At 39.5% G+C, this 17,151-nt stretch overlaps 1 protein-coding gene across 1 annotated transcript in view; it reads right to left on the bottom strand.

The window, feature by feature from the left end:
• The window catches only part of Ccdc175 (coiled-coil domain containing 175), an 84,316-nt gene that overhangs the window by 25,830 nt on the left and 41,335 nt on the right, over positions 1–17,151 (bottom strand). The window contains exons 9-13 of the mRNA XM_052186723.1: positions 12,379–12,515; positions 9,776–9,886; positions 5,225–5,296; positions 4,168–4,303; positions 3,379–3,510 (exon numbers count right to left, since the gene is read on the bottom strand). Coding sequence (XP_052042683.1) covers positions 3,379–3,510; positions 4,168–4,303; positions 5,225–5,296; positions 9,776–9,886; positions 12,379–12,515 — 588 coding nt within the window. The remainder of the gene's footprint in view (positions 1–3,378; positions 3,511–4,167; positions 4,304–5,224; positions 5,297–9,775; positions 9,887–12,378; positions 12,516–17,151) is intronic.

Raw genomic sequence — 17,151 nt, 5'->3', positions numbered from 1 at the left:
TCTCTGATGTCTAACGTGATGGGGCTTCTGGCTGAAAGCCTTTGCAAGCTCACTATACAGATAAGGCTTTTTACCTGTGTGGATTCTCAGATGCAGGGCCAGGGTTGAGAAATGAGAAAAGGCCTTCTCACATTCCATAGGTTTTCTCATTTGTATGGGTCCTCACGAATATGGTTAGAGATGAACTCTGAGAGAAGGCGTTCCCACACACATTGCATCCATAAGACTTATTGCCTGAATGAATTCTCACCTGCACAAAAAGTGATGTTCGCTGAGAGAAGGCTTTCCCACATCCATTGCATTCATTCTGCTTCTCTCCTGTGTGAATGTTTTGATGCTTTGTCAGGTACTTTTTCTGGCCAAAAGCTGTTCCACATCCATTATACTTTATGGGTTTCTCACCAATATGAATTTTCTCATGCTCAGTAAGATTTGCTTTGCCTCTAAAGGTTTTTCCACACTCCTTACATATGAAGGGCTTCTCTCCCGTGTGAGTCCTCTGATGTCTGATCAGGTTTAACTTCTGAATGAAAGCTTTCCCACAATCTTTGCACTCAAAAGGTTTCTCTCCAGTGTGAATTTTCTGATGGGTGGGCCAGTTTTCCTTCTGGCTACAGGATTTTCTGCAATCATTGCACTCAAATAGCTTCTCTCCAGTGTGAGTATCTTGCCATAAGACCTCTGGGTCTGTGTCTGGAGACAACTGCAGACATCCTCGGCCCCATTAAAGCTGAATTATTCTCTAAATTGCTTACAACAATACTCAAGAGGATATGCATTTCCAGCCTGTCCCGCGTCCCTGCTTGAATTTTCTCTGTAGTGCTTATTACTTACACTGCGTGCTACCTGTTCCTCTCAACTTCTTATATCTGGTCTCCTCTCTCTGTGGTTTTAAAAAAAATGAATTTGATTATTTTTTAGTTGCTCACATGAGTGTGTGTGTCTGTATAGGTATGTGTACATGAGTGCTGTTGTCCATGGAGGCCGGGGGTGTTAGACCCTCTGAAGCTGGAGAATAGTCGGTCATGAGCCACCTCATGTGAGTGCTGGGAACTGAACTCCAGTCCTCTGCAGTAGTAGTGCATTCTCTTAGCCACTGAGCCATTTCTCTAGGCACCTCTCTGGAGGATTTAATGTTTTTCAGCATCCAGAAGAATGTCATGGTGCTTGGGGATGCTACAACCAATGGGAGGATGTCACCTGGGGATGCCCCAGCCAAATGTAGGACGCTCTCCAGCCTGTGTCTTCTCTTTTAGCTTTTCAGATGTGTATCTGTTTCCTGTGCTCTGCCCATTTCTGTCTCACTGCAAGCTGTTTTGTGGCCATCATTTCTGACATCTCTTCTTCAAGCTCTTGTATTTTTCCATATTGATGACCTGTCTTTGCATCCAAATTAAATTACATTTCAAATTCATAAAGAAATGTTTGATCACATTTTTTTTTAAAAAGTCCCATTTGTCTCCCTCTTTCAATTGCTTTTCTCAGAACATTTTTTTGGGGGTGATGTATCTTCTTAATTTTCAGTCTTCATATTAGAAAGAACTGGCTGTATTTAGGATGGGCAAGATGGAAGGGTTTCTACTGGGTAGGATGGGGTTGAGGGGAAGTGAGTTCAGACCACAGGGAAATCTTATAATGACATGTGAGGGCTCTCTATCTCCTTGATACTGTGAGACTCTCTTTGGCATAGCCAAGACTCCTCTGTGAAGTCCATCAGTTTCAGGAAAGCATTGAGTAGGACGTTAGCTCAATATGACTGTGGTCACTTTGAGTTGCAGTCACCGTGACTGCCCCTGAGTAACACTAGTCTTCTTCCCATGTTAGCAAGTGTTACAATTGGATAGGAATTGTCACCTACAGCTTTAGTGTTGAAGGCTTAGTTTCCCCAGTAGGCAGTGCCATTACTGGGGGCAGGGATTAGAGAGGAGGGGGCAGGTGGGACAGTAGATGAGATGGGGTCTAGCTTCACTGGTGCCTCACCTGGCCTCTTCCTGCTCATCTTTCTTTTTGCATTCTAGCCATGAGGATGTATTCAACTTTGTTCTATGCAGGCTCTTGCGTTCATGTTATTCTGTCTCATCACAAGCTTATAACAATGGAATAAGCTATGGACTTGAACTTCTGAAACCATGAAGGTTTTTGTTTTTTTTTTTTTTTAATATTTCTTTCTTTTAAGTCCTTCTCTTATGTAGTCACCACAGCAAAGGAAAACTAATTAATATATCTGTGGTAGTTTGAATGAGAAATGTCCCCCACAGTCTTGGGCATCTGAGTCCTTGGTCCCCAGTGTATGGTGCGAATTGAGAGGTTTAGGAATGTCCTCCTTCAGGAAGTATGTCACTGGGGCAGGCTTTGAGATCTTAACTTGGCCTTGCCCTACTTTCTGCTTGTTCCTTCTGCTTCCCGCTTGTGGCTGAGAGGTCGCCTAGCAACTCCCTGCTTCTGTTCTCCTGCCTCTCACTGTCTGCCACACCTTCCGCCAGAATGGACTCTTTCCCCTCAGATTAAACTGAGAGCCAATTAAACTTTTGTTTCATAGGTTATACCACAGTTGTGGTATTTTATCGCAGCAATAGAAAAACAAATAATACAATATCCAACACAATGTAAAATTAAAATTAAAACACATGCCAGCTTAGTGTGTAGAGCTTCACCAACAGTTAGAAAGCAGGCACACTGCAGTTTGGAGGAGACTTACATCTGTCTTGAGAATCAATCATGTATGTGCCTACTTCTACCCAAGCGATGAAAACCCCTGATTTTGCTCCTCCCCTGGATCTCAGTCTCCTCTGCTATTTCTCCAGTGGCTGCTTCCAAGGCACATGCCCTTGCTTCGATGGGTGGTGTGGGATCCAGAGGCAGTCTGGGGGCGCGTGTGCAGTCAGTCTATAGCATCTGGAAGCCTGGATAACTGCTGTCTCCAATCTCTTTACTATCTCTTAATTGACCCTGGGTTCGTTTTTGAAAATTCTTAAGGGGTTCTGAGATCTACTTGTGGACATGCTCCCCGATTTATCGCGACAGCCCCCACGGGCTTTCTAAGCAATTCTACCCTTCCTAGCAGGGTATTGTCTTCCAATTGTGTATTGTCTGTTGCTTGGCAAAACTTGAAGTACATGTCGGTGGTTTTGTTTTGCTTTTAACTCAGAAATAAAGTATCCTATTTCTGTTTCTTTTTCAGAAAAAGAAGAAATATGGAAAATGGACTGTGGTCTTGCCTTGGCTCATATCAGAAGGTTTATTTTATATTTATTTTACACGACCATGGTCACACACAATGTCACTCTCCTTCCCTCACAGAATCCTTCCAAAGCATTCACACACACACACACACACACACACACACACACACACACACACACACAAACCAATGCTTACCTCATACTTGCCTAGTTCTTTGATTAACCTTTTTTCTTTTTTGATATATTCCTTCTCCTCTTGCATTAGCTGCTCCTTAATTTTTTCAATTTGGTGCACAAAACGATTGATCTCCTTCCGTCTACGCTTTGTCTAGTCAGAGGGAAATGGAATCCGTCATCGTTTATGTTGTGGTTAGTCTTCCATTTTTTTACACGGCCTGATAAACAATGGGATGTCTCAGCGGGCACTGGAGAGGGAACCGTTTTCCTTTAGCACTTTAGTTGCCCACCAAATTGTATCTAAAGGGATTAGTGGTTGTATCCAAAGCATACTTATAGGAGGGGTAAAGGATGCATGGGAAGCAAAGACCTGCTACCATGCCTCAAAGACACACCCTTGAGAGCACTAGTACTTAATTTGCTGAATCTCTCTCAGACCAGCTAAATGGTTTCATAGGTAGGTACTCTTGCCCCCAAGCCTGGTGACTTGAGTTTTATTTCTAGGACCCATAGGTAGAGGGAGAAAACCAATCCCTTGAAGCTGTCCTCTGGCCTTTGCTTCAGCTGATGCTCATACACACATAAATAAATAAATGTAATAAAATAAAAAGATTTAAACATCTCTAGTTAAGACACACCAAATGGATAGATCTCTGAAGAAAGACAAAAAATAGTTCACTCTAACCATCAAATCAGGAGAAAGGAAAATATCTTTTAGTAAAATAAGGTTTACTTATACAGTGAAATGGGTATGGGTAATATCTGGGTAAGGGATTAGCATAATTCTAAACACTTTATTTTCCCTTACCTCTTCGAGTAATCGAAGTCGCTTTTCCTCTGCAATCTCGATTTCAGTTATAATTTTTCTCAAGGAATGCTTTATCTTAAGTAGCCAACGTGCATGTCTTTTTTTCGAACAGACTATTTTCCACTGATTTATGACACTAGAGATAGGAACATAACAGAATGACCATTAATTATGTTGGCACAGCAGTTTCCCCAAAATACAAAGCAAAACTAGTCCAACCCCAATTTTACAGCGTTGTGTAGGCCATCAGCGAAGTACATCATAGATGCTGAGTCAGAAGGCAGGGTGCTGGCTGCCTCAACACTAGCTGTAAGCACTGTCTGAGTGAGTGGTGCTTCTGATGCCCATCAGCACAGAGCAGACACCACACTGGGCTGCTCCTCTTTCACGTTGAGGATGGAAATGAGGCAGGCTCCAGGGAAGGTGGAGAAAGGAGAGGCAGGAGCAGAAATAGTCATGGAATGTACAATTTGAGTTTTATAAATCATAATACTAATAACAACAGAGAGAATGCTTACTGGGTATACTGACCTACAACATACTTTTGATGGTTTGTCTCTGACAACCACAACAAACTTGTAAGGAGAGGACACCATCATGGCCAGCTTCACACCGGGAGCAATGAGAAAAGATTGACCAAGCCATGGTTCTGGCTACTAAGGCAGAAGGGTCACAAGAAAGCCTGCGATCTTACCAATTGTTCTTCATATTACTCTTACTATAAGTTGGCACAGAAGTCTGGATGGACAGCAAACATTGTACCAATAATGGCAATCTTAATCTTGGGTGATTTCCCTCAATTGAGATGGAAAACTCCGGATTTTTTGTTTGTTTCTTTTTCAATAAAAAACCAAAAATAAAAAACAAAAGACAAAACAAAACAAAACACCACCACCCCTAACTCCAAAACAATCTAATGAACAAATCTAGATTGGAGTGAATTTATATATTATTTAACTTATATATAATTTAACTTCTATTGGAATTATTTGTAACATATACTACTACTACAACACACACACACACACACACACACACACACACACACACACATTACCATCTCTGAATTTCTTTTTCCCGATTTTCAGCCATGAGTTTTATTTGTTTTCGATATACTTCCTTTGTTGCTCTGAAAACAGAAAATACATTGAAAATGTATTGGATTTTATAGTTATAGTTTTCAAATACATTAGAAGGTCTTAATGTATTTCTTAAAATGATTATGGCTAATTGTAAAATAACTAAAAGTTTTAGTGGCTATCTTATAGAAGGGCATTTGAATTGATCCTACAAGTATTGGGTTTAATATCCAAGAATGGAAGGTAAAAGTCTAGGAAAACAATTGCAGACAGGCTCTGTAAGGTCAACGATGAATATGGGGGAATATGGATGACAGGAATGAAGGTGAGACTGTGCCAAGGAAAGGGTACAGTCATTTGCAAAAGGCATAGAAAGTCAGAACCCTAACAGGACAGTCAGTAAGGCTTGCTTCCCAGGGCCAATGAAGGGAGAAACCAACAGGACCACAGGAAGGATCAAGATCAACAAGCTATTGAGGAACTCTGCATTCTCAACAGTTCTAACTGCACAGCACAGAACACAAAAACATAAGACAAGTTCTTGAACTGAGGGAAGGTCTTAAGTCTGTGAGGCTTTCTTGTGATAGGCAGAAATGCAAAGACTTCAACACAGCAGCAGAAGTCTATGATTCTATTTGCCTTCCTGTACCAGTGCTTGGTACAGAAATGAATCAAAAGCCACTTAGGTAAAATGCTACTTTATGTCTTTTCAAAGATGAAAATACTCATAAATGAAACATAAAATTAAAATGTTGGTTGTTACACAAGTTTTTGAAGACCAGAAATACAAATGAAAATAATCAAGATGCAATTAAATCAACCAGAAGCAACCATGTCTATGCTTCTAGTCTATTTGAAATGATCTAATATCCTATGCTAGAGCTCTAAATTTGTTCACAATTTCACCTCTCTTTAATGAGTTGGTTGCCTTACATATATAACATGTTCCACAAATGATATGAACCAATTTAAAATAAGGTAAAGATAACATTGAGTACCAAAGTACATAGCAACATTTGATTCTGGGCCTCTTAATAAGCAGAGCAAAAACTGATCAAAGGGCTGAGTGTGTGGTGCCACACTCCTTTAATCCTAGCATTCAGAAGGCAGAGGCAGGTGATATGTCCAAATAAAGATAGAAAGGTCACCTATATAAGATGGGGTTCCTTAATCTTTTCTCCAATGAGACAGTATTAACTGATCACACAAGGATTCCAAAAACCAACATTTAGCCTTTTCTGTTTCCTGTTTTACAGTTTTGAAGTTGAAAATTTTAACTTATCTTTTTCCAGTTATGCAGATATTTCTACCACGTTAAAGGACAAGTAATTTTTAAAACAAAATATTGCAATATGTGTGTGTTTGTGTGTGTGTGTGTGTGTGTGTTACTTTGATCATATTCACCTCCTTTAGTTCTCTTTTCTCCCTCTTTTTAGTGGTCCTCCATCCCTCAAATAGTTTCCTTAGTATTTTCATATTGTTTTTTAGAAGTCTAGATTCTACATGAAAGACGCAAAAAACATGCGTTTGTCTTTGAGTCTGTTTTATTTGATCTATCCAACCTGCAAATGACATAATCTTCATATTCATTAGGTTGTAAAACAATAGATAATTCCACATTTTTAAATCCATTCATCTATTGATGTCTATCCATAACTTGCCAACTGTGAATATAGGTGTTCAGGGATCTTTATTGTATGCTTTTAGGTTTCTTAGGGTATATACCCAAGAGGGCTGTGGAGTGGCTTGTTAGTGGCTTTTTAATGTGTGTTACACATTTTCCTCTTAACCCAGCTACTTCTCAAATAATTGAGACTGGACTATTATATTATTTAACATGCTTTAAAGGCACCACAACTGAGTAGTATTGCTCAATTTTAATCCTCTAAACTAATCTAGCTTCCTCCAAGCCAAAGTCCCTGATATACTTGTATTTTATGGTTTTCTGTCCTCCAACTGTTTTTCTCTTGATGGCTCTGGGACTCTCTTCCCTATGGTTAGCCCCTCCTTCCTCTTTCTCCTGTCCTTTCATCTTGTTGGAAGGAAGTCCTGCCCTATTCTTTCCCCTGCACAGTCATTGGCTGACCAAATTTTATTGACAAATCAGAGAATAAATAACACAACATTGCAGCAGGCGATACTTACAATAAGGATTGCAACCAGATAGGGCACGGGGCACAGAAATTAACATTTGAGTTACACAGTGCACAATAATATTATGCCCACATCTCCCCCTCTTAACTTTGGATATTCTATTATCTATTCTATCTTGGTGAGTTTAGAGTTCTGTACCTAAATCAAACTTCTATCATAACTTACACAGACCTAGAAAACATTTTCTTAAATCCTACATGACTTAGGTTTAGTTGTGAGACTGTAACTATCTTGTTGTCAACCACATTGGAGATCTGAGAAAGGATAAATATTACCTGAGTGTGTAGGAAGTGCACACAAGCAGCTTCCACAACTGTAGAAATGACAGAGACAGTTGGCTGCCTGGGCAGTCCCCAGAATTAACTCTGTGTCACTGAGCACCAGCTTCAGCCTTCTGGTCCAGAATAACGGACAGACATTTTTTATGAAGCAGAAATTATGAAGGACTTGCATACATTGTCCTTGTAAAGCTAGGCAGTCAACTTCCCTGCATTGTTTGTTCAGTTTGTGCAGTATTCTGTCAGAAGTTGAAGCAAGGGCTTTTTCTTGACCAATGGCTATCTTGCCACAATGAAGCAAACTCCTTGAGGAAGTTCTTTGATGCTCATCAATGAAGTGGAATAGGGGTGCTGCCAGGAGCAGACCTGTCTCATTGTCAAAAGAGGCTTAATAAAATATCCTTAAATACTGTATTCTGTTGATCTCTGAAGTTCTGAAGACTATCTACTATCTATCTACTGATATACCTATCTACCTATCTATCTATCTATCTGTCTGTCTATCTATCTATCTATCTATCTATCTATCTATCATCTATCAATCTAATTATCTATAATATATCTGAATTGTTTGTTTTTAGATATTTACTAGTTCTGTTCAATCTAGGAAACATACTTTTGCAATTAACTGAACTAGTATTTAACACGACCGTGAGTTTGATTGTCTTACTGCTGATAGCAGCTGTCAAGGACTAGAAATTAATATTGTATTTTTAAATGAATTGCAAAAGCACAATACCTTAGCATGTAGCAAAAAATTAATCTTAAATCTGTATTAATATACAAAGCTCTGTACCAGTGTAATGAAATATAACCTTTTTGTATCAATATACAAAGATTTATACCAAGGTTGGGTCGTAAGTACTTTTATGTTATGTTTTGTTAGTCTGTTTATTTCAAGGAACCCCCATACTGATTTCCATAGAGGCTACACTGATGTACTCATCAATAGTTTGTAAATTGTCCCTTTCTCTACACATTCTCCCCATAATTTGCTTTCTTGATGATAGATTCTTAATGGAGTGAAATGAAGTGACTTGGAGTGAAATCTAGTTTTTATTTGCATTTCCTTTATTGGAAAGGATGGTGAATAGTTTATAATGTATTAGGTGATCAGTTGGTGTCTTTGGAGAAGTTTGTTTAATTTATTTGCACATTAATTGAATGAACTATTTTTTCACTGGGTATTTAAAATTTTGAGTTCTTTATATGTGTTGGATAGTGATTCTTTCTCAGACAAGAAGCTGGCAAAGATTTCCTTCTATTTTCTTGGCTTTCTTCTCACAATGGTAGCTGTTTTCTTTGCTGTCCAGGAACTTTATAAGAACTTGATACAATCCTGTCTGTCAGGTTTCATTGTTATGCCTGGGATACTAGAGTCCTATTCAGAAAGTTGTAGTTTGTGCCTGTATTTAAAATGATTTTTCCTTTTCTTCTAAAACTCTCAAAGTTTTGGGCCTTACTCCATCTTTTATCTCTGCTTCATTGGCTCCTATGGTGCTGGGACTGAATCTAGAGCTGAAGTATGCAAGGCAAGTGTGTTGAGCCATGTTACAGTCTTTGCACAGATAAATTTTAAGTGAAATATCATATTATAGTGTAATAAAATCCAATTTTAAATGAGTAATATATATATATATATATATATATGCATTTGAAAGTATATGTGGCAAACTATTTATAATGATTATTTCTGTGAAGAGATTAGGATAACTTTTCCCATAAATTATACATTTTTACTTTTAAAATTTTAATTTGGGTATAGGCACTACTTTGTTAGGCAAATAATGCAAATGACTTAGAATGGCCAAGGTAAAGGATATTGAGGAAGAACACTGTGATAATGATCAGATGCATGCTGGTCCCTGGCTGTGAATCTGTTCCCTCCCTTGTGTCACCCAGCTTCTGTAACACCTGTCAACTCCTTCAGTGAAAGATGCACAGAGAGCAACCTTTCTGAACTGTGAAACAGAAAGAGCTAATTATAAACTTACTTCCCTGTAACACTCTCCATGAATTACATGTACAGATGCTTTGTTCCAGTTTAGAGGAGCATACACAAAGAAAAGTTTAAAATGGTGAAGACCCAAAACATACGTATTAAGATCGTGGAGGGTTCCAAATCCTTCTTCCATACGTTTGATGTCAAGTTTTCTTTGTGCTAGGAAGGTTTCTTTCTGAGTAATAAGCGATACCTGTTTCTGATGTCTAGGATGAGAGAAAGAAGTGGCAGTCATTTTACTGAAAGTTAAAAAAAAGGATCATCTTGAGGTACTGGAGGTTAAATACAGAGGCTTAGACACTATAGGCAAAATTAAAATAAAAAACTCTTCATTTTCCAATGCAAGAAAAATTCGCATATATAAATTCTTTTAAAAAGAATTGAGGGCTGGAGAGGTGGCTCAGTGGTTAAAAGCACTTATTTTTGCAGAGGACCTGGGTTTGAGTCCCAGCACCCATGTGGCACCTCATAGTTATCCATAACTCCAGTCCCAAGGAACCAATGCCCTCTTCTGACCTCCTTGAGCACCAGAAGGAGGTGCTCATAAATATATGACATCACAACATCCATACCCATAAAATAAAATAATCAAACTTTAAAAATTTAAAGGAGTTGGGGAAGATTAGATTCTGAAGTAATTCAGCAGCTTGAGAACTGTAAACTTTATGAAAGCCCTATGTATGAAGAATTCTAACTGCACAGTAACTTAAGACAGCATGAATGATTGCCCAATGATGTCTGGGTAGCCCCGTTTCTCTCAATGCACATAACTTCCATCAGTGTCTGGGCAGCCTTGCTTCTCTCAGTGCACATAACTTTCATAAGGCTTCTTCTGAGAAAGAAGATGAGCTAGTCACACAAACTTTGAGGACAGGCTGAACATCTTAACTTCAAGGACCTTGGACACGAAACCTTATCTTTAGATAAGTCTCTATTTCAGCCCTTCTAAACGAGGGCTTCAATACCTGGCTTACGAGTGGAAAGCACTAACTCACTTCTGGCCTAGTGTGCAGACCAAGGAGACTTCTTATGCTTTTTTTCTTTGTTTGTTGTCCTGATGTACAGTCTCAGGGAGATTTGTGGTTTTGTTTAAATGGACCAACAGTGACAAGAAGTTCTCTGGACCAGAAAGTCTCCTGTCTAAGTGATCCACCTTCAAAACCACCTTAATGTGATGCAGAAAGCAAAGTAACTTGTGTTCTCTAAGTTACATACTTCTATGTTTGAGTTTAAGAGTCATGTATCGGTGTAATGATCCAATGTTTTGATAATGTTTGGGCATATATTCGGATGGAGCCCCTGGGAAGTAGAAAGTGATTTAGTGTGGATGAGTTCTTGAGGGTAGGGTCTTCTTCCAAGAAGAGAGAAGAAGACTCACTCTTTCCTTATGTAAGGGGAGAGAAAAGAGAAGATGAGAAGAGGTAGGGAGGGATGGGAGAGGGAGAAGGACAAATGGATGGAGGGAGGGGGACAGACAGAAACAGAGACAGAGGCAGAGAGACAGAAAACACCATCTATAAGTCAGGAAGAGAGTCCTCACTGGAACTCACACATGCTCATGTTGGGACTCTCATTGCAGGCTCCCAGTCTTTACATCTGAGAAATAAATGTCTGTTAAAGCCAGCCAGTTGATGGCATTTTGTTATGGAGATTGCGCTGAAAACAAAGGGCCACAATGGGCAATGAATTTTTAGTGTTATGGTCACTTGCTATCAGTTCGTGTGGCTATTCCAGGTGGTACCTATTGCCCCGGGGACGGTCTGCACTCCAGTTTTAACAGCTGGTATTCTGCGCCACCAGATGAGACACAGTGATTCTGATAACTCTATAGCTTAAATGCTACAACAACAAGCAAACTCTGACTCATGTAAATGGGCCTGGACACAGCACTTTTAATCTATGAGATGTAACTTTGGCTGTACTAAGAGAGCTTTTTCTTACATAATTTCATATTTTCAAGCTAGCACTCTATAATATTCATAAGGAAAGAATTATTGAGAATTGACAGCAATGGGTGGTGTCCCAGGCTTACAGGGCCAAATAAGACAGAATGCCTTTTCTGGTCTCTCTGTAGTCCAATAAGACCAAGGGTTTGATATTCAGCTGTTATAGAAAGGTGTTGGGTCAAAGGGTTGGAAGTAGGCAAGTTGGGGGTGGAACAGCAGAACAAGGGAAAACTAAGAGAAAAAAGAGAGAAAATTAAGATCCAAAGAAAAAGGATAAACAGAGGGAAAGGAATGCAGTAGATAAATATTTGGGAGGCAGAATTATCAAGGCTTCTTAACCAAATGGAATCCAATATGTAGTCCATAAGAAATGGTATCCTTGAATGCTTTCTGATGTCACTGTAGGTCACCAAACTTCTGTGTGAAAAAGGGGATGTGTGCATGGAGTCAGCTTTTGACAAAGGTAGATGTTACAGCTCACTAGAAAGTCTCACACAGTAATTATTGTTTCCCAAGTTTGATTTATAAGTGTAAATAATGCATTTAATTTTTTATGGGTTTGAGCTGTTCTAGACAAGAAAAGCATTTCTTATAACCATAAAGGCAGATTAAGAAGTGTGGTTATTGATTATTGGATGAAAGGTATTTTTGTTGTCAACAAGGTGAGCTTTGATGGACAGTCACTGCTTGGACAGCAAGTCAGGCACCCCTAACTGTGGCAAGCTGACTTGCACAGACAAAGTCATACTCACTCTTCAGCCATATGCTGTTTCTGCAGAGTCACAGCTTCCTCTTCCTTCAAGGTAGTCTTATACTGTTTGAGGAGCGTGTTCAGTCTCTGTCGGAGATCTTTGTTCTCTAGATTCATTTTTTGTAGTTTTTCACCCATCTAGGAGAGAGAGAGAGAGAGAGAGAGAGAGAGAGAGAGAGAGAGAGAGAGAGAGAGAATTAAAGGAATGTCTCATGCTTCCTTGGAGAGAGTGAACTTGTGGAGAGCCAGTCTAGAGTACCATATATACTGTTCGAAACACAGAGGATCTTGTATGAAGATAGAGTTCTACAGTAGACACGCAACTGTCTGCTTTGGAGTTTCCTCTGGGATTTATGACAAATGTACAGAAAGGTGGGAAACATTGACATAAAACTTTAGAATGATAATTCATGATGAAAGGGATTAGTATAGACCATCGCTGATCACAAAGCAAGCACGTTGTGTCCTTTCCCTAGAATATACAGTGTGCTAGGACCTAGAAAACAACCTCTCACAGAGGCACTCCATCAAACCTTCTCTGGTCACATTTGTTCCATGGTAAGTAGGACTGGGCCCCTGCATCCTCTGAAAAGTCTGAGTATGATAAACCTTGCTTCAACCTAACACAGTTGGAAATATATGAAAAACTAAGACATTCCAGAAAGTTCTAAAAAAATAAAATTTAAATTTTCTATAGACCAATGGATTCACATGGATGAAGTGATATGGAAGGTTTGTAACTACTGTAGAGATACAGAATATGGGAGGGTAGGCATAAGTTATATACAAGAGTTATGTTAATATTTTATAGAAGGGATTTTGAATTTGAAAGAAGTGTTTTGAGCCCACCCCACGCCCACCCCCACCCCCAACCCCACCCCCAGACCCAGGAGAATGACTATAGTACTGACCAAGGACAAGCAGAGACACGTGCACCCATTAATGTTTTCATGAGGTGAGATTTTGCTTTAAGTGAGATGAGAAAGTTAAGTTTGGTAGGAGCAGTGGGTAGTTCAAAATAACCCTCTGCCCGGGAACCTTGAAATAATAGGATGGAAATAGTCTTCTTATAATTTTTGAAATAACTAACAATGTAGTGAGGGAGGAGTCAGTCTTGTCCTAGGAGGAAGCAACTATACAGAAAGGGGGCTGCCACAGAAAACTGTTCTTGCACTTAGGAAATTCATCAATATGGAAAGTGCCACACAGAAACCGAGTTTACGTTTTCTTGGATGCCCAGAGGACAAGGCCAGTGCAGAGAGAAAATCCAGTGTTGGGCCTGGTGACTCCCTCCTCACTGTAGGCTGAGATGCCAAAGGGCTTTTCTTTGGAAACTTAAAGTAGATTAAGGTAACTTGAACTGGGAACACCTCACAAGTCTGTCAGAAAGTCAAGGATGATCCTCTCCTGAAGAAAACATCATCATCTTGGGTACCAAATATTTTAAATGCACAGTAGCCAGCATAGAGAAGAGGGAGAAAGGATAGACCACAGAAATCATAGGATGTGATAGTAGATTGGAAAAGGTACCAAACACTTATCAATTAAGAAATACAATAGCTCAAAGTAAAAGAACAAATATGGCTGTTCTTCTAGAGTGCTGCAGTGGGAAGAGGAGACCAGGGAGCACAGGAAATCGAGGCAGACAGGCTGAAGGCGCATGCATGAGCAGGGACAGTAACATACTCAGCTTCAGACTGCTAGAGGAGGCAGAGCTCTGGGAACAAACTACTGCAGAACCTAGAAACTCATACAGTGAACACGCCAAAGCTGCAAGGGGGTTGATTGGGGAACAGGGGGAGGGAAGAGGGCTTATGGGACTTTCAGGAAGGGGGGAACCACAAAAGGGGAAATCATTTGAAATGTAAATAAAGAAGATGTCGAATTAAAAACAAAACAAAACAAAACAAAAACAAAACAAAACAAAACAAACAAAAAAAAAAAAAACAACCTCAAACACAGGAACAAACAAAGCCAAAGAGAGAAATCCTAATGAGGATCAATCAGAAGACATGATTGGATACATCAGTGCAGCTGAATAGTTAAAAACAAAAAACAAACAAAAAACAAAAACCAACCAACCAAACAAACCAAAGACATGACAGGCTGACTCTCTGATAGATGGGCTGCAAACTAGCAGTTCAGGAGACCAGGCTTGAGTTTCTACTTCCCAGACCTGGGCAAGCCGGTTACTGGAACAACTGCAGGCTTATGTAAAAGGGGCACCCACAGTCCCCCAGCTTGTAAAAGGACAGTTAGTTACACTTGCAGCAGAGGTCAAGAGCTACCTCTCTGCATTGAAGCAAGAATAGTCTGAGCCAGAGCATCACCCAGACCCCCAGAGATAGAACCCACTGATTGAGATATAAATCACCTACCCCTCCCAATGATCCTCATTTGGGGCTTTAAAACTGAATCTTTGAATTCAGTTGGGATCCTTCCATCTGGATAGAATTAGGTCCCTGCATGCAGGAATAAACACTCCTTGCTTTTGCATACTGTTAGAGTCTGGGTTATCATTCTTCAGCCATTCACGGACCCTAACAATACAAAGGAAATATAAACCACCTTCGTGGACTGGAAGCTTCCATACTGTAGGGATAAGAAATCCCGCTGTACTGGCTGGTTTTGTGTGTCAACTTGACACAGGCTGGAGTTATCACAGAGAAAGGAACATCAGTTGGGGAAATGCCTCCATGAGATCCAGCTGTGGGGCATTTTCTCAATTAGTGATTAAGGGGGGAGGGCCCCTTGTGGATGGTACCACCTTTGGGCTGGTGCTCTTGGGTTCTATAAGAGAGCAGGCTGAGCAAGCCAGGGGAAGCAAGCCAATAAGAAACATCCCTCCATGGCCTCTGCATTATCTCCTGCTTCCTGACCTGCTTGAGTTCCAGTCCTGACTTCCTTTAGTGATGAACTGCAATGTGGAAGTGTAAGCCCAATAAGCCCTTTCCTCCCCAACTTGCTTCTTGGTCATGATGTTTGTGTAGGAATAGAAACCCTGACTAAGACACCCTCCATAGACCATTTGTAGACTTAGGAGAAGCCTAGTCAAAATCCAAACAGGCTTCCTAACAGACCACAGTAGAAATTCAAAGAGCTAGGACCAGCTAAAACTGTCTTCTTTTATCTATGAAGGCTCATTTTAAACTCAAATAAAACAATATGGATATACTATGAGGAGGATAAGTAGTCCAAATGAGAACAGAAAGTCTATAATCTATGCATATGTTTATGATGTGATTCTTTTTTGGTTTATGGTACAAAGTAATACAGCAGATGAAAGGACTGGTTTTGGCTAATTGTGAAAATTATGAACCTTGACTTTGATTTCACAACACAGATGCATATGCAAATCCCAGATGGTTTGTAGACCTAAGCCAGAAAGGTCTAAGAGATAATGGCAGAGAATAGATTTGTCACATAGGCTACAACAAAGAAATTAACCAATATGGAAAAGATAAACCTATATCATTAAAAATTTTAAAGTTATATTCATCAGAATATATTTATATAGTACATTTATGCACATTTATTGACTGCTCTATGCATATATGGCATTTCATAATAAACAGATTGGGTTAGCAATATAGTACCAGGCCAAAGAAATGTTTCCACAGACTGTTCACAATAGTGAGGGAAGGAAGCCAGTGCTAAGTGTCTCTCAATGGGATGACAATAACAAGGTGGCATGCAAACATAATAAAATACTTTTTTGACTCTAAGCAGAAGTGAACCCTGTTGTTGGTAAAAAAAAAAAAAAGGATCAACTTGGGTAATGTGTCAAGTAAATTAATTTAGGCATAGATAAATATTGCATGGTCATATTTATGTGTGGATTCTGAAGAATGTTGAATGAATAGAAGCAGATAGTGGGATATTGGTATCCGGAGGCAGGTGGATGTGGTGGAAGACTTGGGAGATGCTGAAGGAGAAGATCTTCCTCATACCCAGGAAAAAGTCTAAAATTTGTAGTAGCTCATGGAGCAATTGGTATTGCTAAGTTTGCTTCTGAAACTAGCTGAAAGAATGAATTGTATATCCTTGCTAATTTGGAGCAAAACAGAAACAGAAACTCTAAGTTTAGAGTCTAGAGGGTACTGATGCTAAGGGTGGACCATGGGCCTCAACTTGTGTATGTGGGGACCCCTGCCAGAGGGGACACTTTCCCTCCAATGCTAGTAGCAAGAAACATCTCAGTCATTCACGTGTATGCATAGGTGAATGGGTCCTGTTACGTACATTGTTCTACAGTACAGATCTTGCCATTCAATAGCATATTGTGAGCAATACTATTGCTCGAGTAACTAATGCCCTTCTGTAAGCTCTAATTCAGATTTCCCACTCACTAAGTTCTGCTATCCTAACGAATGCATTATTGAGTACCCTGGGTCTAAATCTCCGTTCACATTCATGGTTACATACTTAGAGTATTTCTTTTAAACCTAAGTTTGGACCAATGTTTAGATTGAATTTCCATAAAGATGAAGACTCAACATAAGAATATTAAAATAAAAATAAAAGCAAGACTTTGGAAAAGCTTTAAAGACAAAAAATAGATAAAAATGACGAGTAAAATAAGATATCTAGAGCATACTCCTGATGATTAATCCAACTCAAGTACTTTGAAATAACACTGTTAATTAGTGTAGGATAATTGCCATGCCTTACAGATACCACACAATAGCAAAGCGGTTATATTCCCCTAGTCATTTACATGCCCATTAAACATAGTTTTTCCTGATATAAGCTACCAAACCACATGCAAAGTAGC

Source organism: Apodemus sylvaticus, chromosome 6, assembly GCF_947179515.1.
Source record: "Apodemus sylvaticus chromosome 6, mApoSyl1.1, whole genome shotgun sequence".
Classification (NCBI taxonomy): Eukaryota; Metazoa; Chordata; class Mammalia; order Rodentia; family Muridae; genus Apodemus; species Apodemus sylvaticus.
This window is presented reverse-complemented; position numbering and strand designations above follow the sequence as displayed.